This window comes from Vombatus ursinus, unplaced genomic scaffold (genome assembly GCF_900497805.2).
Source record: "Vombatus ursinus unplaced genomic scaffold, bare-nosed wombat genome assembly UNPS02014814.1, whole genome shotgun sequence".
Lineage (NCBI taxonomy): Eukaryota > Metazoa > Chordata > Mammalia > Diprotodontia > Vombatidae > Vombatus > Vombatus ursinus.
In genome coordinates, this window is record NW_020954592.1 from 16796361 (window position 1) to 16821368 (window position 25008).

Genomic DNA, 25008 nt, shown 5'->3' on the forward strand with positions numbered 1-25008 from the left:
ACAAGTTGTGGTATACTATTGTTATGGAATACTACCATGCTATAAGAATTGATGAGTTGGTTGATTTTAGAAAAACATGTAAAGACTTGCATGAAATAATAAAGAGTGAAATGACCCAAACCAAAAGAACATTGCACACAGCAACAGCAATTTAATTGAATGATTAAGTCATTTTGACTATTATAAATACTCAAATAAACTACAAAGGACCTATGCAGAAAGATGCTATCCATATCCAAAGAAAGATCTGATAAATTGAGGTATGTATAGTATGGTTTTACATATATACACATATTTTTGTTTGATGGTAGCCATTAGACCATTATCCAAGGCAAGATAAGGCAAGATGGGGAGGGAGGAACCAAAAAATAAAAACTTCACAGCAGAGAGCAACAGAAAACTTAGAAAAAAGCGCAGAAAAGTAGTGTAGCTCTTGAAAATGATGTGTAGCATATATTGTATAGTTTTGTTTTTTTTTTTACAAAATATAGTGAAAAACTATATATATATATATAGTGAAAATATGGCTTTATATTGACTTTTGACATGCTGTGTATGGGGATTTTTTTATTTAAGTTAAAAGGAATAAAATTAAATAAACATGAGTACACAAATAAGGACATATTATTCTTTTTATGGACTTTATTTTTAAAGAGGTAAACACATAATTGAGTCTAGCTTCATTTAATCCTAAATGGATCAACATGTACAATTATAAATTAATGGAGACTTTAAAGGAAATATATCTTTTTATTAAATATATGTATTAAATGCACCAAAAGATATTTATTTTGCAGCAAAAACATTTTACTAATATTAAAAGGAAACAAAGTTCATTACTTTGACAAAGCTAGTAGGAAATAGAACAGGTACTAAGATAACAGCACAAAGAAAGCTTCTATTACTTGAAAATTGGAAGCATTTTATTCATTCTATATACATGCAGCTATGGAGCAAAACATTAAACATGTTATCCCTCAGAAAAAAAAAAGGTTATTGTTTAGTATAAGGAAGAACTGAGAAAGAAATGGTCAATCCAAAAAACATTTCCATTTTAATTATTTGTTTAATAGTTATAAATACAAGTATAAATATGACATTCAGTTGGGTTTTTCTGTATATTAAAGAAAGGTCATATTTAGATATCTTTTACATGTAGTAAAAGTTAAAGAGTATTTAACTAAAATTAATTAGTGTTCAAGATAACTTAGCCACATTTGGTTCTGCAAAGTGACAAACACCATTTTAATGTGGGATAAAAAAATATGCTACAGAATCATATGTCATTGTCATTGGTTACATATTCAAATTTCACATGAATGAAGTAATATAGTACAATAAGATTATAGCTGGATAACACAACACATGGACATGCAGAAGGTAAGCAGTTTATAATTCAAGGAAATAACTGTGATTATTTATAGCCATATGTTTATCTAAACAGTTCAGATTTTTCTTTGAGAGTTTTAAATTTAAAAATTTTTAAAGTCAATTAATTATTTCTATCCAAATGTTTAATAAGGAAATAAAACATATTGCATGATCATGTGTATGTTATACAAAATTTTACTGTGTATTATGAACTATATATCCCTACCTCAACTAGAGAAGATGCAATTTCAACTCATCTCTAGTTGATGAATTTTTAATTTAGTTAAGTAATATGCATAGGATACATGGATAAAACACAAAAGATGAAAATATCTTATATATCTGGTACTCTTTATAAACTAATATTCTTAGTATCAAAAGTGGCATTCTTAGTTATTACTAGGCCCTTTCTAGAATGAATCCAGATCTTTTTAAGTCCAGAGCTAGAGCTCTTGGGAGAGGATCCAACTGGTCCATGGATCAAATCTTTGTAAGGGGCCCTCCTCAAGAGTTGAAAGAGGATACAAACCCAAAACTCATGAAAACAAAACAAAACAAAACAAAACTATCCTAAATGAAAGAAGCAAAGAAGAAAGTAAGTAAGGAAGGAAAGCAGGCAGAAAGGAAGACATAAAGCAAGATTCCTTATACCTTGGGCTGCTAGTGACACCTATGTATGTTTATATATAATCAATTTTAAAACAGTTATTAAATTCAGAGTAGAGTACAGCTTTAGAATAGAATCTCATTTATAAAATGTTATAGAAGGAGATCACAAGGGGTAGTCTCATAAAACCTTGAAAAGCAGAGTAGAGAACAAGAATACAAATGGTTTGGTATGAGAGCTAACAAAGCCAATAATCCTTAAAATATTTGTAATAGAAGAGGGCAAACAATAATGGAACCAATGTACCAGATTTTAATAATCTATTTTTCTTTGATAAGCTAGACTAAGAGTAGTCCCACTCTGAGATTCTGTTTGCATAAGTACAAAAAGATGCATTAACAGTATGCTGTTGGAAAATAATGTTTAGGTCATGGTATTGTGTGGAACAAAGAAATATAAAAAATGGCTCTCAGTCCTGTTTGGTGCTTTGCCTTCTGCACTGATGAAGTTGGGATTTTAGAATGTAATAAAAGTGGACAGATGTTAAGAATTAATGATTCTGTATCAATGTGTAATTGTTAGCAAATTTCTCCCCACTTTTTTTGTAGGATCATTATCCAGTGTCAAACAAAAAAACATATTACTCGTGGAGCCAAATGATACAAATCTTTCCATTCTCATTGTAAATGAAATGAGAAGACAGAAGAGAGAGACAGTTCACAAATTCTGCTCAGGGACAAAAAGGAATTGTCAAGAGTTGGCTTTAGTAGCCAAGATGGCAGAGGGAAAGCAGTGATTTGCTTGAGCTCTCCCTCAAACCCCTCCAAATACCTATAATGGCTCTAAACAAATTCTAAAGCAGCAGAACCCACAAAAAAACAGAGTAAAACCAATTTTCAGCCCAAGACAACCTGGATGGCTGATCAGAAAGGTATATTGTGCCAGGTGGGGAGAGGAGCACAGGTTGGTGTGGGCGCCCAGGCCACAGCAAACCTGGAGCAGGCCTCAGAGGACTGAATCATGGGCAGCTGTGGCAGTTTCCAGACTTCTCAACCCACAAATGCCAAAGACAACTTAGAAGGTCAGTGGGAAAAGTCTGTGACGGTGGTGAGAAAAGTTAGGTCTCAGCCACTGTCAAGGGAAGATGCTGCCTCCTGAGCTTATGGCCCACAGACTGAGGGGGAATCGAGTGGCTGATCAGAGAGGGATTGCATGGATCTCTTTGTCAGTGCTGAGGCAGGAATCTCTTGTTTTGCCCATGCTTGAATATAGGTCACAGTTCTAAGGGGGCAGTTCAGGGGTGAGGAGGAGCACTGGCATGGTGGAGATTGTTGTGGCAGTGGAGAAGAAACACCTCGCCCCTTATCATAGCACCTTGGAAGAACTGAAAATTTTCAGGTCCCTAGAAGTATCTCTGAAAACAGCTGTACAAACCCCTGAAACTTGGGACAGTACGTTCTCCACATTGGAAGCAGACTCTTACCTTAACAAAGAGTTTAAAACTCAAGTAAATGGTTAGGATCATGAGCAAGCAGCACAAAAAGAGTCACACTATACTTTGGTGACAAAGAAGATCAAAACATACAACTGGAAGAAGAAAACAAAGCCAAAGCTCCTACATCCAAAGCCTCCAAGAATAAAATGAATTAGTCCCAGGCCTTGGAAGAGCTCAAAAGGGATTTTCAGAAGTAAGTAAGAGAAGTAGAGGAAAAACTGGAAAGAGAAATGAGAGTGATGCAAGAAAATCATGAAAAGCAAGTTAACACCTTGCTAAAGGAGACCCCAAAAATAGTGAAGAAAATAACACCTTAAAAAGTAGCCTAACCCAAATGGCAAAAAAGTTCCAAAAAGCCAATGAGGAGAAGAATGCCCTAAAAATCAAAATTGGACAAATGGAGAAGGAAGTCCAAAAGATTACTGAAGAAAATACTTCCTTAAAAGTTAGAATAGATCAATTGGAAGCTAGTGACTTTATGAGAAATAAAGACACTGTAAAAAAAATCCAAAAGAATGAAAATTTAGAAAACAACATGACATATCTCATTCGAAAAACAATTGACCTGGAAAATAGATCCAGGAGAGAGAATTTAAAAATTATTGGACAATCTGTAAGCCATGATCAAAAAAAGAAATTATCATGGAAAACTGTCCTGATATTTTAGAACCAGAAGGCAAAATAGAAATTTAAAGAATCCACTGATCTCCTCCAGAAAGAGATCCCCAAAGGAAAACTCCTAGGAATATTGTAGCCAAATTCCAGAGTTCCCAGGTCAAGGAAAATATTACAATTAGCCAGAAACAAACAATTCAAGTATTGTGGAAACACAATCAGAATAACACAAGATTTAGCAGCTTTTACATTAAGGGACCTCAGGGCATGGAATATAAGATTCCAGAGGGCAAAGGAGATAGGATTACAACCAAGAATCACCTACCCAGCCAAACTGAATATAATTCTACAGGGGAAAAAAATGGTCATTCAGTGAAATGGAGGACTTCCAGCATTCTTGTTGAAAAGACCAGAGCTGAATAGAAAATTTGGCTTTCCAATACAAGACTTAAGTGGAATATGAAGAGGTAAACAGGAAAGAGAAATCATAAGAGATTTATTAAGGTTGAACTGTTTACATTCCTGCATGGAAAGATGATATTTGTAACTCATGAGACCTTTGTCAGTATTAGGGTAGTTGGAGGGAAAAAAGTATATGTATGTATGTATGTATGTATGTATATATATACATAAATAGATAGATAGATAGATAGATGGATAGATAGATAGATAGATAGATAGATAGATAGATAGATAGATAGATGGCACAGGGTGAGTTGAAGATGAAGGGGTCATATCTGGAGAATAAAATTAAGGGGTGAGAGAGGATTATACTAGGAGAAGGAGAAAGGGAAAAGTAGAATGGGGTAAATTATCTCACAAAAAAAAACAGAAAAGAAAAGGCTCTTACAGTGGAGGGGAAATGGGGGAAGGTGAGAGGGAATCAGTGAATCTTATTCTCATGGGATTTGACTTAAGGAGGGAATAACATGCACACTCAATTGGGTATGGAAATCTGTTTTACCCTACAGGAAAATAGGAGGGGAAGGGGACAAGAGAGTAGGGGTACAATAGAGAAGAGGGCAGATTGGGAAAGGGGGTAATCAGAAGCAAATACCTCTGAGGAGGGTCAGGGTCAAAAGAAAGAATAGAATAAATGGGGGGGGCCAGGATAGGATTAAGGGAAATAGAGTTAGTTTTTCACTGCATGTCTATTACAGAAGTGTTTTGCATAACTGCACATGTATAGCCTATATTGAATTGCTTGCCTTTTCAATGAGGGTGAGTGGGGAGGGAGGAAGGGAGAAAATTTGGAACCCAAAGTTTTAAAAACACATGTTTAAAAAAAATGTTTTCAAATGCAACTGGGAAATAAGAAATACAGGAAATGGGTTACAGAAATCTATCCTACCCTACAGGAAAATAGAAGGGGAAGGGGATAAGAGAAGAGGGGAAGAAATAGAAGGGAAGGCAGACTAGGGGATGGGGTATTCAGAATGCATGCCATCTTGGGGTGGGGGGAGTGGAGAGATGGGTTGAAAATATGGAACTCAAAATCTTGTGGAAGTAAATGTTGAAAACTAAAAATAAATAAATTTATTAATTTAAAAAAAAGAAACAAAAAAAATTTTTAAAAGAGTTGCCTGTATCATGAATCCAAAGACAACAACAACAATAAGATCATTTAGTGGGCTATTTTGTCATCCCATTTTGAAAAGCTCGTAAGAAGTATTGGCAAAAATATTACCATACAAATAGTTGCAGCAACAAATGGTGTAAAGGATGAGGAGGTAAAGGAATTTTCTAAAAAAAAATCCTTCTGTAAGACCTTCCAAATGAAACACATATACTTTCATTATATGCTGTACTTCTGAGTTCTGTATAAATGGAAGTTTTGGGAAGAGTTTTTTACTTCTCAATCAAGCCCTTCAATCGTAGGAGCAGAGGCAACTGAGCATTCTGATGAGGTGTGAGTACCAAAGCTGATGCAACCATTCTGAAGTGTTTCCTGTTGAATACAAGTTATTGTTGCACATTTGTAACAACAGGCACAGAGAGATAAGAAAAAGTCATTTTAGGATATAAATTACCCAGAACATAACTCCATTCTGGGAGTCTGCAAATAAAATTTTCCTTACATTTTATTATAGAGTTATAGAGTAACTCTTCCACAGTACTTAAGAAAACTAAACAACACATCATAAAGCCATAGTTAAATTGTTTCAAAATGCTAATGATAGTCATTCAAAGCTAAAATTTTTGGAATTCTTCATTTCTCTTTTAAAATACATCAAATCTGTTTTCGGCCAATCTATCCCTTTGCCTCTTTCCCCCAAATTTAAAATTAGATTTTTAAACTACTTACTCAGATTCTCTTTCTGAAATTTCACCTTAGAGGACTAGAGTAAAACAAACAAAATTATCCCTAAATATCAAAGATCTAGATTTGGAAGGGCCTTTAGAACACCTAATCTAACCAACTCATTTTATAGTTGAAGAAACTGAGGTCCATAGATTTTAAGTAACTTAGGTGTGGTATTTTTACATAAGAATTGCTTCTTATTGAAGTTTACTTATGATCTCTGGAAGGCTAGGTAGGGAGCCACAGTGGACTGAATGCAGGGCTTGGAGTCAGAAGACTCCAGTTCAAATTTTGGTTTCAGACCATAGCTGTGTGACCCTGGGCAAATCACTTAACCACTGTTTGCCTCAGTGTCCTCAATTGTAAAATGGGGAAAATAATAGTACCTGTCTCCCATGATTGTTGTGAAGATCAAATGAGGTAGTATTTGTAAAGAGTCCTTAGTACAGTGCTATAGAAATGATTATTTCCTTTTTTACTTTCTCTTTTATGACTATATTTATTTAAAAAAAAAAAAGAACAGAACATAGACCAAGAAGGAAGAGAAAAGGGCAGGTTGTGACTAGGGGATGGATTCTCTGAAATAGTTTACATCCTTTCAGAAGTGAAGGAAATAACATTTGTAGGAAAAAAAGCTCCTATTCCCTTCCTTGTGCATGTCACTGTTCTCCCTCCCCCCATCTTTCTCCCTATGTCCTACACAAAGCACTAATTCTGCAATTGAGAATGAAAGTCAGGAAAATAATTTGTATTTTGAAAGAGCCAATTATTCCTGTAATAAAAGCTCCAGTATAAAAAAAGTGTTTGGATAGCAGGAATATCAATGTAGGTAACCTTGTGTACTTTATATCAGTCCAACTGATTCTGAAGCTCATTCATCTAGAAACCACACATTAACTTGCATATAAAGAGCAGGGGAACAGGTTTCAAGATATTGCTTCAATAAAAATTTTGACGAAAAACAAAAACCAAAATGCTAAAATAAAGGCATTGCATTTAGTCCTTTCCCAGCTTGTATGTTTCGAGCCATTTATAGAACTGAATTGTTAAATATATTATTATAGTAACTATTTATTCTTCATTTTTTAATTAATTAATTAATTTTTGGTTTTCAATGTTCACTTTTATAAGATTTTAACTTCTAAATCTTCCCTATCCCTTCCCTCCCCCCTAAGACAGCATGTGATCTGATATTACCTATGCATGTACAATCATATTAAGCATATTTCCACATTAATCATGCTGTAAAGAAGAATCAGAAGCAAAGGGAAAAAACATGAGATGGAAAAAAAAAGATAAAATTATATGTTTCGATCTGCATTCAGACTCCATAGTTCTTTCTCTAGAGGTGGATAGCATTTCCTATCTTTAGTCTTTTGGAATTATCTTAGATCATTGTATTGTTGAGAAGAGTTATGTCTATCAAAGTTGGTTATCCCACAATGTTGCTGCTACTTTGTACAATATGTCCTCCTGGCTCTGCTCATTTCATTCAGCATCAGTCCATATAAGTCTTTCCAGGTTTTTCTGAAGTCCACCTGCTCATCTTTTCTTATGGAACAATAGTATTCCATTACATTTATATACAACAACTTGTTCAGCCATTCTGCAATTGATGGTCATCTCCTCAGTTTCTGATTCTTTGCCACAACAAAAAGAACTGCTGTAGAAATTTTTGTCCATGTGGGTCTTCTTCCAATATTTATATTCTCTTTGGGATACAGATCTAGTAGTACTATTGCTTGATCAAAGGGTATGCACAGTTTTGTAGCCCTTTGTCCAGAGTTCCAAATTGTTCTCCAGAATGGTTGGATCAGTTCACAACTCCACCAACAATGCATTAGTGATCCATTTTTCCCACATCTTCAACATTTATCATTTTCCTATTTTGTCATGTGAGCCAATCTGATACATGTGATGTGGTACCTCAGAATTGTTTTAATTTGCATTTCTCTAATCAATAGTGATTTAGAGCATTATTTCATATGACTAGCTTTTAATTTCTTAAATAGCTTTAATTTCTTCATCTGAAAACTGCCTGTTCATTTCCTTTGATGGTTTAACAATTGAGGAATAACTCATATTCTTACAAATTTGACTCAGTTCTCTATGTATTTTAGAAATGAGGCCTTTATCATAGAAACTGGGTATAAAAATTCTTTCCAAGTTTCCTGCTTCCTTTCTAATCTTGGTTGCATTAGCATTGTTTATACAAAACATTTTTAATTTGATGTAATAAAAATTATCCATTTTGCATTTCATAATGTTTTCTATCTTTTGTTTGGTCATACATCCTTCACTTCTCCATAGATCTGACAGGTAAACTATTCCTTGTTCTTTTAATTTTCTTATAGTATCAGCCTTTATGTCTAAATCATGTACCCATTTTAACTTTATCTTGGTATGCTGTATAAGATATTGATCTATGCCTAGTTTCTACCATATTATTTTCTAGTTTTCTAACAATTTTTGTCAAATAGTGAGGTCTTATTGCAGAAGTTGGATTCTTTGGGTTTGTAAAACAGTAGATTACTATAGTCCTTGACTACTGTGTATTGCATACCTAACTTATTCCACTGATCCACCACTCTTTTTATTAGCAACTACCAAGTAGTTTTGATTGCTGCTTTATAATACAGTTTTAGATCTGGTATGGTTAGCCCACCTTCCCTTGCATTTCTTTTCATGAATTCCCTTGATAATCTGGGCCTTTTATTCTTCCAGATTAATTTTATTATTTTTTCTAGCTCAATAAAATATTTTTGGTAATTTGATTGGTATGGGACTGAGTAGGTAAATTCATTTAGATAAAATTGTCATTTGTATTATATTAGGTTGGCCTACCCATGAGCAACTGATATTTTTCCAGTTATTCAGATCTGACTTTATTTGTGTGAAAAGTGTTTTCTAATTGTGTTCATATACTTCCTAGGTTTATCTTGGCAGGTAGACTCCCAAATATTTTACAATGTTTACAGTAACTTTAAATGGAATTTCTTTTTCTCTCTCTTGCTGCTGGGCTTTTTTAGTAATATACAGAAATTCCAATGACTTATATGGGTTTATTTTATATCCTGCAACTTTGATAAAGTTGTTTGTAATTTCAAGTAGTTTTTACTTGATTCTCTAGGCTTCTCTAAGTGTACCATAATATCATCTGCAATGAGTGATAGTTTTGTTTCTTCTTTGTCTATTCTAATTCCTTCAATTTCTTTTTCTTCTCTTATTACAAAAGCTAACATTTCTAGTACAATATTAAATAAGAGTGGTGATAATTGACATCCTTGTTTCACTTCTGATCCTAGCTTATCCCCATTACAACTAATGCTTGCTGATTGTTTTAAATAGAGGCTTCTTATCATTTTAAAGAATATTCCATTGATTCCTATGCTCTCTAGTGTTTTTAATAGGAATGGGTATTGTATTTTGTCAAAAGCTTTTTCTGCATCTATTGAGATAATCATATAATTTCTGTTAGTTTTGAATACAAACCAGCTCTGCATTCCTAATATAAATACCTTGAGGTCAAATTGTATTATCCTCATGACAAGTTGCTATAATCTCTTTGCTAATATTTTATTTAATTTTTTGCATCCATATTCATTACGGAAATTGTTCTAATTTTCTTTCTCTGTTTTAGCTCTTCCTGGTTTAGTATCAGCACCATATTTGTATCATAAAATGAATTTGGCAGGACTCCACCTATTTTTTCCAAATAGTTTATGTAGTATTGGGATTAATTGTTCTTTAATTGTTTGATAGAATTCACTTGTAAATCCCTCTGGCCCTAGAGATTTTTTTTAGGGAGTTCATTGATCTCCCCATCAATTTGTTTTCTTTTCTGAAATGGGGTTATTTAAGTATTTTATGTCCTCTTTTGTTAAGCTGGTCAATTTATATTTTGGTAAATATTCATCCATTTCATTTAGATTTTCAGATTTATTGGCATACAGTTGAACAAAATAGTTCCTAATTATTGTTATAATTTCCTCTTCATTAGTGGTGAATTCACCGTTTTCATTTTTGATAATAGCAATTTGATTTTCTTCTTTCTCTTTTTATTTTAAAATCAAATTAACCTAAGATTTTTCTATTAAAACAGCTTAGTTTTATTCATTTCAATTTAGTTTTCTTAATTTCAATTTTATTAATGCCTCCTTTGATTTTCAGAATTTCTAATTTGGTATGTAATTGGGCATTTTTAATTCATTCTTTTTCCAGTTTTCCTACTTGCATGCCCAATTCATTGATCTTCTCTTTCTCTATTTTATTCATGTAAGCATTTAGAGATACAAAATTTCTCATAAGAATTCCTTTGGTTGCATCCCTTAAGTTTTGTATGTTGTCTTACTATTGTTATTCTCTTATATTAACTTATTGATTGTTTCTATGATTTGTTCTTTGACTCACTTATTCTGTAGGATTACATTATTTAGTTTCCAATTAGTTTTTGTCTATCTTTCCATGTCTCTATCACATGTACTTTTATTGCATCATGATCTGAAAAGGATGAATTTAATATTTATGCCTTATCTCATTGTATTGTGAGGTTTTTATACTCTAATACACAGTCAATTTTTATGTAGGTGCCATGTACCACTGAGAAAAAAAAAGGTATATTCCTTTCTATCCTTATTCAATTTTCTCCAGAGGTGTACCATATCTAACTTTTCTAAAATTTTAGTCACCTCTTAACTTTTTTTGCATGTGTTTATTTTGTTGTTAGATTTATCTAGTTGTGAGAGAAGGATATTGAACCCCTCCACTAGTACAATTTTGGTATTTCTTCCTGTAACTCACTTAACTTCTCCTGTAAGGGGAGGCAGAGTAAAAGCAGTGACTTGCTTGAGCTCTCCCCAAACCCCTCCAAATACCTGTAAAAATGGCTCTAAACAAATTCTAGAGCAGCAGAACACACAAAAAGACAGAGTGAAACAAATCTCCAGCCCAAGACACTTTTGATGTCAGGGTTTTAAGGTCATGTTTTTCTAGACTTCTTCTGCATAGTTATATTGGTTCTATCGCTTGGAGTTCCCTGGATATGCATCAAATGCATTTTTTTATCCTACTGCTATTTTATAAGGGTTTGTTAAAAGGTAGGTTATAGGTGAGAGGAAGAGAGGGAAGAAGCATTTATATATTGTTAACTATATGCCAAGCACTGTGCTAAGCACTTTACAAATATCTCACTTGATCCTCACAACAACCTCCAAGAGGAGGTAAGTTCTGTTATTATCCTTATTTTATAGTTAAGGAAACTGAGGCAGACAGAGATTAAGTGACTTTCTCAGGGTAACACAACTACTTAAGTATCTGAGGCTGTATTTGAATTCAGGTCTGTCTGACTCCCAGTCCAAAGCTCTATCTACTGTACCACCTAAAAGAGACCTATATTTACCAGACTTCTAGGGATAGAGAGAAATTGATACAGAATTTAGTTTTCCTTTAGGCTGCAACCATGAATGAAAGGAAAATGAAATGAAATGAAAAGCACAGGGGAGGGTCAGCTAGATAGTACAGTAGATAGAGCACACATGGAGTCAGGAGGACCTGAGTTCAAATTCAACCCCAGACACTTGACACTTACTAGCTGTGTGACCCTAGGCAAGTTACTTAACCCTGATTACCTAGCCAAAAAACAAAACAAACAAACAATCAAAAACCACAGGGGTTTGATGAAAGGGTGGCATTTTTTGAAACAGGAGCAAGTACTTAATGATTTACCTATTCCTATCTATTCATTATCTATTCCAGTTTGGATTTGGGGAGAAAAAAAGAGAAAGAGAAAAGAACATGGAGAGAGAAGGAAGGGGAAAAAAAAGGTTGTGACTAGGGCATGGATTCTCTGCAGTAGTTTGCATCCTCTTAGAAGTCAAGGAAAGACAATTTGAATGGAAAAATGCTTCTACCTCCTTCCTTTTACATGCCACTAGCTACTCTCCTCCCACCCATCATTTTTCTCTTGTACCATGCAAAGTAGTACTAATTCTATTCCTCAGAATGAAAGGTTGGAAAATAATTTGATTTTTCAAATAGCCAATTATTCCTGCAACAAAGACCCAAATTTTTAAAATTTGGTCATATACCAAAAGCACAAATGTTGGTAACCTTATGTACTTTATAATAGTCTTACTCGCTGATTCTGAAGCTCATTTATCAAGAATGAATGGTTTAAGGAATCTCTTGAACCTATACTTTGTGAGTGAATAAATTCTTCAATTTAACAAGCATGTATTTGTACTTATTATGTGTTATAGGAAACCTAAGGACAAAGGTTATTCTATATCTTTCTCAGTGGTGATGGCAAAGCAAAGGTCACTACAAAGACAAAGATTATTTTTCTGTATCTCTCCTATCCTCTCTCTTCCCCTTCACCCATTAAAAACAATAAAGACAACAACAATTTGGTTGTTTCCTTGTCCCTACACCTAGATTTTACTAGGAAAGAATCTTCTTAGATTTGCATTTTCATATAGAAGCAAGTTTTATTGCTTCTATGTGGAGTGGTGCTTTGCATATTCCCAGATCATTTAAGATGGAGGTATCCATGGGGATGACACATGGATGTGCATCTGGAAGAAAACAGTGTCTGTTCCCCACTGGGTGGGTGGGAGCAGTCTCTTGCCATTGGTTGCATATTATAAATGTCATCTTATTGCCTCTTTTATTGGGATCTCAAAAGACAGCTGGATAATACAGAAGGTGGAACACAGATGTAGAAGTCTTATTGTCTTTTGTCCCTATGACTTCCCTTTGAACTCTAAATATATGATTCTATAATCTACAACTCTATTTCAGTCTCCTGAGTTCAACTTTTTGCAGTAGTACTAGCATTTTCAGTCAATCAATAAATATTTGTTAAATGCTTACTATGTGCCACTTGCTCAAGAGGTGCTTGAGCTATCCTAGAGAAAGTTTGTTTAGCTCTAGATTTAAATTCAAGAGAGCTGAGTTAAAATTCCACCTCACATACACTGTCATAACCTCAGTTTTCTCATCTTTTTTTGCAGAATACATTCTGCAAAACTTAGAGATATGTCAATGTGAGTTATTTTTGCCAGATTGAATTTGCCTTTGAGCTCCAAGCTATGTTCCTTCTGTCAGAAGGAAAGCTGAAAAATCTAGAGGATGAATTTCCAGGTGTATGTGCATGATAAAAGAAGACTAGTGACAATGAGAACCAAAGGAATAGCTTCATTAATAGAACTGTAGGTGGAATGAGATAATAAGGACATTGCTTAGTATATCATCTCTTAGGGGACTGCCTGTTCCTCATATCTGTAAGGTAAAGCCTACTTCCTGATCTGCCACTTTACCTCCTCTCAATCACAAAAGAACAAAAACAAGATTTGCTGAAGAAGACCCTGGTCTTTCCATTTTCCCAATTCTTGTTCTGATCAAGATGGTAGCAGGTGGCAGACAGCTCTAAGGATAAGCATTACAAAACTGCTTCAAAATCAATATTTTCACACATAGGTCAGAAATCATCCACACATTTTCCCCATCACTGTTTAAAAGTTTAATTGTTGCCTCCCCCAAGAAGCACAAAATATGCAATCAAATAAAACAATTCTCCAAGCTATGATTTTCTGAGTAAATCACAGGAAGTCTGTTATTCAATGATTCAGAAAGTAGAATGCATTTATCATAGATGCCTTTTTATTTACATTGAAACTATTCTTAATCTGTATCTTTACAAAACAATTATTTTGTTTTTAATAACAATTACTTTGTTTTAAATAATTTCTATATTGATGAAGAATCTCTAAGTTGTTCTTTGTAAGTTAAAAAAACAGGACATTGCCATCAGTATTTCCAAGTTACACATGGCATGGTATATTTTTCATTCTATTTTAGTCTTTCTAGGAATACATAAAATCTTCTGCATCTTGATTGGCACCAATTCTCAGGCCTCCCTACCTCTCAAAAAAGACAGCTCACTAAATCCTTTATGTTTAGCCTGGTTTTAGCCCTATTTATGTAAACAACTAGAGACAGCATTTCAAACTGGTATAATTTGGCCAATCCATTTGTTAATGTCTGGTTATTAACAGGGAAGTATAAATATTTTACAATGACATAGCAGCTACAATGACAAAGAAATTGAAATCACTTAAAATCTACATTACTTTGCTTGATTAACCCTGATTTTTTAGGTCAACCGACTATTGTAATAGAACACATGGCCTAATAATTTCAGAAAGGTGATGAGTAAAATATAGATTTTAAAAAGTAAGCACTTTCATTTAAAGACAAATGCCAAAGGAATGCTAATATCCACAGATAGTAAAGCCCATGCCTTTTAAACTAGCCCTTATCTTGAAGCTCCCACCCAGTAAAATCCATGGAACTCTTTGTGCCTGACCTGTGGTAGAGTCTTCTGAGTTTGCATTGCAGCCATAGTCAGACACACCGTATCTTGATCCTGACATTTTGGTCCTCTTTGAACATGAAGGAGAGTAGCCAGACTAGACCAGACATGGGACTAAATTGCTCTGCCTTAGAATGATGAAGAGCTGAGCCAAATTTACCAGCATCTGTAGAGCAGTTTCACTGTTTAAATTACATTGTACCCTTGCAGCTATTCAACTTTCTAGTTAAGAGGCACATGGGTTTTCAAGTCCTACAATTAGCCCTAAGTTTTGAACACAGAAGGACAAATATACTTTTTCTAAATTTTATTTATTTATTTAATTTATTTGTTTTTTGTCCCAAATTTTCTCCATTCCTCCCTCACTACATATCTTCATTGAGAAGGCAAGCAACTTAATATGGGTTATGCATGTGTATTCATTCAAAACATTTCCATAGTAGTCATGTTGTGGAAAACTAACTATATTTTGTGTTTTCAGAGATACTTATAGGGACCTGTAGATTTTCATTTCTTCCAAGGTAGTATAATCAAGGGTGAGGCGTTTACCGCTTTCCTGGCCTGGGCTCTGGTCTATGAGTGACCACAAGCACTCTTTTCTGCCTTGGAACTGTGAGAAGGTTTCTCTCTCTACCGCCACTACAAGCACCACCACGTCAGTGTTCCTCCTAGCCGTAGGACCACCACCCAGAACTGTGACCCAGATTCAAGCAAGAGCAAAGCAAGAGAATCCTGCCTCAGTGCTAGCAAAGAGATCCCTGCAATCTCCCTCTGATCAGTCACTTGATTCCCCCTCAGTCTGTGGGCAGGAAGCTCAGGAGGCAGCCACTGCTGGGGCTGTGCCAGGGCTAGGCCTGGGACCAAGCTTCTCTCTCATCGTGGTCACAGACTTTTCCTACTGACCTTTTAAGTTGTCTTTGGTGTTTGTGGGCTAAGAAGTCTGGAAACCACCACAGCTGCCTGTGATTTAGTCCCCTAAGGCCAGCTGCAGGTTTGCTGAGGCGTGGTCTTTGCCTGCATACCCACACTGAACTGTACTCCTCTCCCAGCCTGGCATGATACACCTTTCCAATCATTTGTTTCACTCTGTCTTTCTGTGGGTTCTGCTGCTCTAGAATTTGTTTACAACCATTTTTACAGGTATTTGGAGGGGTTTGACAGATATACTTTTTGAAGGAGAAAAAGAAAATATTTTTTTCAAACTGGTGAAAAACAGAATTGTTTCTTCATAACTTAAAAAAAAATTCCCCTTGATTATTGGCAAAGACAAATAGAATCTTATGGCATAACATTTTTTTTAAATTAAATTAAAATAAAGAGACAAAATGGGGAAAAGGATTCCAAACACTAAATTAATTAGACTTACTGGTACATGCCATAGAAGGTGGGTCTTTTTCAGCTCGGAAGTAACCCTTTACACACTGGCAGACAGATGTTGCTTCCATATAGGTTAAACTGTGTGGAGGGCACTTAGAACACTTTATGTTTCCAGCAAATGCTTTATAGAATCCTGGTCTGCAAGCTGCAAAAACAGGAAAAACTGTTTTATTCAGCAGTTAGTGTGCATATATTACTTTACATATATTTTGATATATTTTACATACATTTGAATATATTTCCTTTTGGATTTTCTGAGTCATTCCACATCAACAGGACAAAATTATCTATTGAGCTAGCCTTTCCTTATCACAAATACAGAGATACATAAATACTTATTGATTATAATAATTGAAATTGGTCCTGGCTAATCAGTTAAGGTGAATGACCAAAATATGGTATTAGGTTTCTAATCACACTGTTACTACATAAAGAATGCTGAACAAACATTTATGAATTTTTCATGTAAAATATTAATTAAAACAGCTCACTTTTTATAGTGCTTCCAGGTTTATAAAGCATTTTACATATGTTATTGTTCAGTTATTTTTCAGTCATATCCAACTCTTCAGAACCCAATTTGGGGTTTTCTTGGCAAAGCTACTGATAGATTTTTGCCATTTCCCTCTCCAGTTAATTTTACAGATGAGAAATTGAGATAAATGGGGGTAAGTAACTTGCCCAGGGTTACATAGCTAGTAAGTATCTGAGGATGGATTTAAACTCATAAAGATGAGACTTCCTGACTCCTGGCCCTGTACTCTATCCACTTTGCCACCTAGCTGCATATATATATTTCACCTCATTTGATTCTCACAACACAACATCCTATCAAGACAGGCAGCTTGGTGGAGCAGTGCATAGAGCACTGGTCATGGTTCCAGGAAGACATGAGTTTAGATTTGACCTCAGACATTAACTGTGTGAATCTGGGCAAGTTGTTTAATCTCTGTTTCAGTTTCCTTAATTGCAAAATGGAGATAATAATAGTAGCTACTTGTAGGATTATTGTGGGAATCAAATGAGATAATATTTGTAAAAAGTGCTTACTAGCACATAGTAGGTGCTATATAAATGTTTATTCCCTCTGTTCCCCCACTTAGTATTCCCATGTTTACAGATGGAGAAAACTAAAGGTCAAAGAAGTCAAGTGACTTGCCCATAGTTACATAATTTAGTTAAGCATCTGAGGTGTTTAACTTGTTAAACACAGGTCTTCCTCACTTTGAGATTCCATATAACCTTTAACAAAAATTTTACAGAGAACTTCAAAGTTTCTAGTATTTTTTTTCATTAGAAAACAAGATAAATGAAGATGAAGTCTATAAAAGTACATACAGCTTTCTGTGACTTATTTGAAACCGTACCTCCAGAATACTTGGTATATTTGTTCAAGTAATGTAATTGAAATCTATTTGTTTATTTTTGTGAAACATCTATAGCCTTTTTGTTTCTATATCTGGACCATTATGCACATGTCTCAGGCATGATTACTTCACATAAAGATCATTCTATCTCTAATTTAATTGTATATAACAAAACAATGTTTATTTTCATTTTTCAGACATATAAATATTTGCAACAATGCTTAAGGTAGATGAATGGGTTTGATAGCTCTCCCTTTCTGACTGCTCTTCCCTAGAGCCACTGACTACTTAACCCTAGAGGAGTAGTGTTGTTTGGTGGCTACAGCATAACACTATGGGGACTTGAAGTCAGGAAGACGTGGGTTTGAAACCTATCTCAGAAACTAATTTATTTCCTACCTGGCTGCAAACCTTTGACTTTTCCATCATTCCCTCCTCCTTCCCTGCCTCCCCAATTATATTGTTTGTTCCTTGAAGACAGGCATTGACTTCCTTTCTCATATTTATATCCCTAGCACTTAGCACAGTGCCAGGCACATAGTTGGTATTTAATAAATGTTTATTTATTATTAAACTATTTTAAAAATATATCTTCATTTCATTAAATATTTCTGTTATATGTAACAAATTAAATAATTTAAAAATGAATTCAAATTCTCTCTTCTTGAGAAAACAAGAAATTTGATATAGATTATACATGTGATGTGTACATGTCATGCAAAATATACTAGCCATTTGAAAAAGAAAGCACATCAAAAAATAAAGTTAGACAAACAGCATGCTTCAATTTACATTCAGTATTCATCAGTTTCTCCCTCCTTCTCTCTGTCTCCCTCTCTCTCTCTCTCTCTCTCTCTCTCTCTCTCACTCTCTCTCTCTCTCTGAAGGGATATAGCATTTTTCAACACAGGTCCTTTGAAATTGTTTTGAATCATTGTATAGATCAGAATAGATAAGTCATTCATTGTTGATCATTGTACAATATTGCTGTTACTGTGTACAATGTTCTGGTCTTGCTCACTTTGCTTTTCATGAGTTTGTGTAAGTCTTCTCAAGGTGTTTGGAAACCATTCTGCTTGCCATTTACTACAGCACAATAGTATCCCATCACATTATATACACCACAATTTCTTCAGTCATTCCCCAATTGATGGACATCTCCTCAATTTCTATTTCTTTGCCATCACAAAAAGCTGCTATTATTGTCATTCAGTCATGTCCTACTCTCCATGACCCCATTTGGGATTTTCTTGGCAAAGATACTGAAGTGGTTTACCATTTCCTTCTCCAGCTCATTTTACAGATGAGGAAACTAAGGTAAACAGGGTTAAGTGACTTGCTCAGGGTCACATAGCTAGTAAGTATCTGAGGCCAAATTTGAACTCAGGTTTTCCTTATTTCAGGCCCAATACTCTATCCGTTGTACCACCTAGCTGCCCACTGTTTATTATTTTTAAACTAGTGTTATTTAGATTGACTGTGTGATCCTTTGATGGTCACTTAATTGTCCTTCTTCTGAGTTTCCCCATTTGTAAAATTAGCATAATTATAGTATTTACCTTGGTAGAGTTGTGAGGATCAAATGAAATAATATATGCAAAGTGTTTAAAAGACCTTGAAGCACTAAGTAAATGTGAGTTATTGCTATAACTATTGATTATCCTTTTAGAAGAGAAAGGAAAGCAGATGTACCTAGCAGAGTTCAGAGTCTTCCATCTCAATAAGAGTCTTTATTCTACCTCCTTCCAAGCTAAGATGGTAGAGTTTTTCTATTATTTATCTTCAGTAGTCTGTAGACTCTGAGTCCCTATGACATCAGTGATGTTATAAAGAGGAAATATTTCCCTGTGGATCTACCATCTTTTTGTTACCTTTCTTTGAACTTAATCTCCTTTTGGTAGAGTGCAGATGATTAGGTGGAGAAACTTTTAGTCACAAATCACGCAAAGAACATTGTTTAAGCACCTATAATGTTCCAGACACTGTGCTAGGCTCCAAAGTACAAAATACAAAGTTATGACACAGCCCTTGCCTACAAGAAAGTCACATCCTATCTAGAGAAATAACCATCCATACAAGTATATATACACACACACTCACACACACGCACATATATATATATGTATATATAGTATGTACACACATATATACTTATATGTGTGAGTATGTATGTGCATATGTATGTATATATGCATGTGGTAGAATCAAGAAAAGTCTCATAGAAGAGGTAGTAGTTGAGCTGAGCTCTTCAGGCTTCAGAAAACTAAGGATCCTGAGGGTTAGAAGTGAGAAGAAGTATATTCTAGGTAAGAGGACAATTACACAGAAATGTGAAGACACAAAATGGAATGTTTTGTTTGGGGAAAAACAAGAGAACCAACTAGACTGGATTGCTGAGTGTAAAAAGGAGATTAGTGTATGATGCCTCTGGAAAAGTATGTTGGAGCCAGTGTGGGAAAGAAGGTTAATGCCAGAGGAGACTACATTTGATCCTATGGGAAACAAGGAGCCAGGGAAATTTACTGAGCATACCACAATCCATAGAGTGACAGCTGGTGAAGCCACTCTGAGGAAGACAGAAAGGAAGAGCTGAGGAATAGAAAGCCTTTTTTCTTTGAGAACCATAGGTTACATGGCACTTCCTTAACATTCTTGTTGGAGGGGAGGGTGGACCCAAGGTGCTGGAGTAAAAGCAGGGACTTGTTTGAGCTCTCCCCAAAAGCCCTCCAAATACTTATAAAATTGACTCTGAACAAATTCTAGAAGAACAGAACCCACAAAAAGACAGAGTGAAACAAATTTCCAGCTAAAGACAACCTGGATGGTCAAAGTGAAAGGTCTGTTGCACCAGGAAGGGAGAAGATTACAGGTTAGCATGAGCCAGACCAGATCCCAGCAAACTCAGAGCAGGCCTCAGGGGAATGAATCATGGGCAGCTATGGCAGTTTACAGACTTCTCAATCCACAAATGCCATAGACAACTTTGAAGGTATGTGGGAAAGGTCTGTTGGACATGGGTGACAGAACAGAGCAGTGCAGTCCCAGGGTGATGGCAACAGTGGTGGTGGTGGCAGAAGTAGAGGCTGCTTCTGGAGCTTTCCACCACAGATAGTAAGGGGATCAAACAACTGATCAGAAGGACATTACAGAGCAGAGATCTCTTTGCTGGAACTGAAGCAGGATTCTGTTGCTTTGCTCAAAAAAGACTTAAAAAGATAAATAATTGTCTGGGGAAATGAGCCAACAACGTGAAAAATATCAGACTATAGAATCTTACTTTGGTGACAAGGAAGATCAAAACATACACTCAGAAGGAGACAAGAAAGTCAAAGCTCCTACATCCAAAGCCACCAAGAAAAATGAATTGGTGCCAGGTCATAGAAGAGTTCAAATAGGATTTTGAGAAGCAAGTAAGAGAAGTAGAGGAAAAATTGGGAAGAGAAAGGAGAGTGATGGAAGAAAATCATGAAAAACAAGTCAACAGCTTGCTAAACGAGACCCAAAAATACTGAAGAAAAAAACACTTTAAAAATAAACTAGACCAAATGGCAAAAGGAGGTCTGAAGAGTCAATGAGGATGCCTTCAGAAGCAGAATTGGCCAAATGAAAAAGGAAGTCCAAAAGCTCACTGACGAAAATAATTCCTTAAAAATTAGAATGGAGAAAATGGAAGCTAATGACTCCATGAGAAATCAAGAAATTATAAAACAAAATGAATTGAATGAAAAAATAGAAGACAATGTGAAAGATTTCATTGAAAAAAAAACAATTAACCTTGAAAATAGTAGGAGAAATAATTTTAAAATTATAGGACTACCTGAAAGCCACAATCAAAAAAGAGCTCAGACATCATCTTTCAGAAATTATTAAGGAAAACTGCCCTGATATTCTAAAACTAGAGTGTAAAATAGAAATGGAAAGAATCCACTGGTCATCTCCTGAAAGAGATCCCCAAAGGAAAACCCCTAGGAATATTGTAGCCAAATTCCAGAGTTCCCAGGTCAAGGAGAAAATATTGCAAGTAGCCAGAAAGAAACAATTCAAGTATGTGGAAATACAATCAGTATCAGATTTTACATTAAGGTACCAGAGGGCTTGGAATATGATATTCCAGTGGTCAAAGGAACTAGGATTAAAATCAAGAATCAACTACCCAGCAAAACTGAGTGTAATCAATAAGGGGGAAAATGATATTCAATGAAGTAGAGGAATTTAATTTATTCATGAGAAGCCAGACCTAAATAGAAAAATTGACTTTCAAATACAAGACTCAAGAGAAGCATGAAAAGGTAAACAGGAAAGAGAAATCATAAGGGATTTATTAAAGTTGAACTGTTTACATTTCTACTTGGAAAGATGATATTTGTAACTCATGAGACTTCCTCATTATTAGAGTAGTTAGATTAGAGTATTAGAGTAGTAGTATATATATAGACAGAGGGCACAGGGTTATTTGAATATGAAGGGATGATATCTCAAAAATGAAATTAAGAGGTGAGAGAGGAATATACTGGGAGAAGAAGAAAGGGATAGATAGGATGGGGTGAATTATCTTACATAAAAGAGATAAGAAAAAGCTTTTACAGTGCAGAGGAAATGGGGTAAGGTGAAAGGGAATGAGTGAACCCTACTCTCATTGGATTTGGCTTAAGGAGAGAATAACATACACACTCAATTGGGTATGGAAATCTATCTTATACTACAAGAAAGCAGGGGAGAAAGGGATAAAAGAAGGGGGATGACAGAAGGCAGTGCAGATTGGGGGAGGAGGTAATCAGAAGCAAACACTTGTGAGGAAGGACAGAGTCATAGGAGAGAATAGAATAAATTGGGGGTTAGGATAGGATGGAGGGAAATACAGTTAGTTTTTTACAACATGACTATTATGGAAGTGTTTTACATGATTACACATGCATAACTTATTGAATTGCTTACCTTCTCAATGAGGGTGGGTGGGGAGGGAGGAAGGGAGAGAATTTGGAACTCAAAGTTTTAAAAACTAATATTAAAAATTCTTTTTACATGCAACTGGAAAATAAGATACACAGGCAATGGAGTATAGAAATCTATCTTACCCTACAGGATTGTAGAAGAGGAAGGGGACAAGAGAAGATGAGAAGGGTGATGGAAGGGAGGGCAGATTGGGGGAAAGGGTAATGAGAATGCACATCATGAGGTGGGGGGAAGAGAGAGATGGGGAGAAAATTTGGAACTCAAAATCTTGTGGAAGTGAATGTTGAAAACTAAAAATGAATAAATAAATTGGAAAAAGTGCTCTTGTTTGATGAGGCACTATAACCATCAAGGTGAACATAGGATTTGCATAGTTTCTAAATCTTCTTATTGAATAGGATCAATTTGGTTAGCAATGAAACAAAGTAGTAAAAATAAGGTGATGACCACTGTGGCATCCTGTTACACTCAACAATTTTTGCTTTGGTGTTTAAGGGTATTTAAGGGTTAAAATTTGGAATTAAAGCTGCAACATGAAAGTCATGAGGCAGATTTGGAGTTCAAATTTTGGAACAGTTGCTGGATATATTGGTGACCTTTTATAAAGTATTTTGCTAAATTTAGTAACAATAACAAAGGTTATAGTTATTATTGTTTTTATTATAATTAATTATCTTGGGCAACTTACTAGAACTCTCTGAGCCTCAGTTTCTTCATCTATAAAAGGACAGATTGTACTAGATGACCAACTTTTAAAAACTCTCCCAGCACTAAATTTATGATGTTATGATTCTATAGTTATCACTCAAGGCCCTGATGTAGCATAAAAGAAATAATATATATTTATTATCACTGATGCCATTACTGGATGTTGAAATGTCTAAAAGAAATGTCATCCAAATATACACAATCATTTTGATTAAATAAAACATCTAAAATTTTTGGTAACTTAGCAAATTCTACAAATGACTTAATGATTGAAGACCATCTGATATTTCCTAGAATGTTTTTTTTTCTAGGTTTCTTATATCTTACACCTCTTATATCTTACACCTCTCATGTCCTACACTCTGATCAATTGGTACTGCCCTTCTTGCCAAACAAGACCCTTCATTTTTTGACTGTGCATTTTCACTGGTTGGCCCTCATACCTGGCATTCTCTTCCTCCTTACCTTTTCCTACCTTCTTTCAAGACACAGCTTAAAATCCCTTTCAACAGTTCTCTTTAATAATAATAATACCTTCTATCTAAATTATCTCCAGTTTACTCTGTATATGTCTTGTTTCTATATAGTTGCCTCCCCACAATCCATTTCACTGCAAGGTCTCTGACAGTATGGACTATTTTTACCTTTATTAGTATCTACAGCACTTAGCATAATGCCTGGAATATAAAAGTCAAATTGACTTCTTAAAACAACAACAACAACAAAACAACAGCTATTTTCTTCTCTGTAGTAGGACTTTCTTTCCCTCTTAAATTTTATGTAATTCATAATAAACATTTTAACCAGCACTTTAATGAAGTGCTTATTGTTATTGATTATGTGATTATGGGTAGTTTCTGGTCAGTTGCTTGGTTGACTTTGCACAGTCCAGCGTAGTAATACTATAAATATTTGGTCGTTCTGAGAGATCTTTGAACTCATCAATGCAGGCATTCCTTTCTCAGATGAAGATAGTGATCCATTTGCATAGTCTTATCCACTGTTGTTCTTGTCTATGTATTTACATAAACCCTCTGGAATAGATCTACCCAATAGAAGCCTTCTTTTAGGTATTTTGATATACATTGAATACCATAGCAATATTCAATATGCTCATTTGTCATAAACTGCTCATGCTATACAACCAGTCTATTTCTTTTTCAAGCAATATATGCCCTTGATGCTGTCCTTCATGCTCTTTGTCATGTTCAGATCATAACTGACAGCTTATTTATTAGTGTTGTGTACATTTTTACACCATCATGCTTTGTCTCCCCCATAACCTACAATTTGAGTCTCCTGAAACCATGGTGTTTTGTGATTGTAGTCACATAGCAATACGTGGAGAAAGAACGCTGTTGTTTAAAGTTTGAGCTTTTGTTACAGAAAGCAGCTTGAGAACTCTGAAACATTTTACAATTTAACAAAATATTTCTATCCTGCTTTCCTCCTTTTTGACTTTGAGATCAAATTATTGTCCATCTGAAAATGTTACTGATGGACCAACTTGCTGGGCATTGTATCAGGCTCCATGTCATAAAATGGTCAACATAACCTGTTCCCTCACTTGGTTTTGTCTTTGGGAATTTTTAGGCCAATATCTTTGAACTTGTTTGCTGCTTACGCAGAAGCATTTTTACCAGAAAGAGCTAAGTGTGACATTAATGATTCTCCTTCAATAAGGTATCTTCCATGTATACTATAGAGAAAACTATTCAGTGATATTCAGATGATCATTTTCAAGTGAGGATAAAACAGGAAGCCAGCTGCTCACCAATCAATTAGCAAGCATTATTAAGTGCTTACTATGGAGCAAGCACTGTGATAGCTGATAGGGGTACA

The 25008-nt window shown here is 35.0% G+C and overlaps 1 protein-coding gene across 1 annotated transcript in view; it reads right to left on the reverse strand.

The window, feature by feature from the left end:
* The window catches only part of EPHA6 (EPH receptor A6), a 1252883-nt gene that overhangs the window by 652534 nt on the left and 575341 nt on the right, over positions 1-25008 (reverse strand). Inside the window, 1 exon segment of the mRNA XM_027835345.1 lies at positions 16128-16283. Coding sequence (XP_027691146.1) covers positions 16128-16283 — 156 coding nt within the window.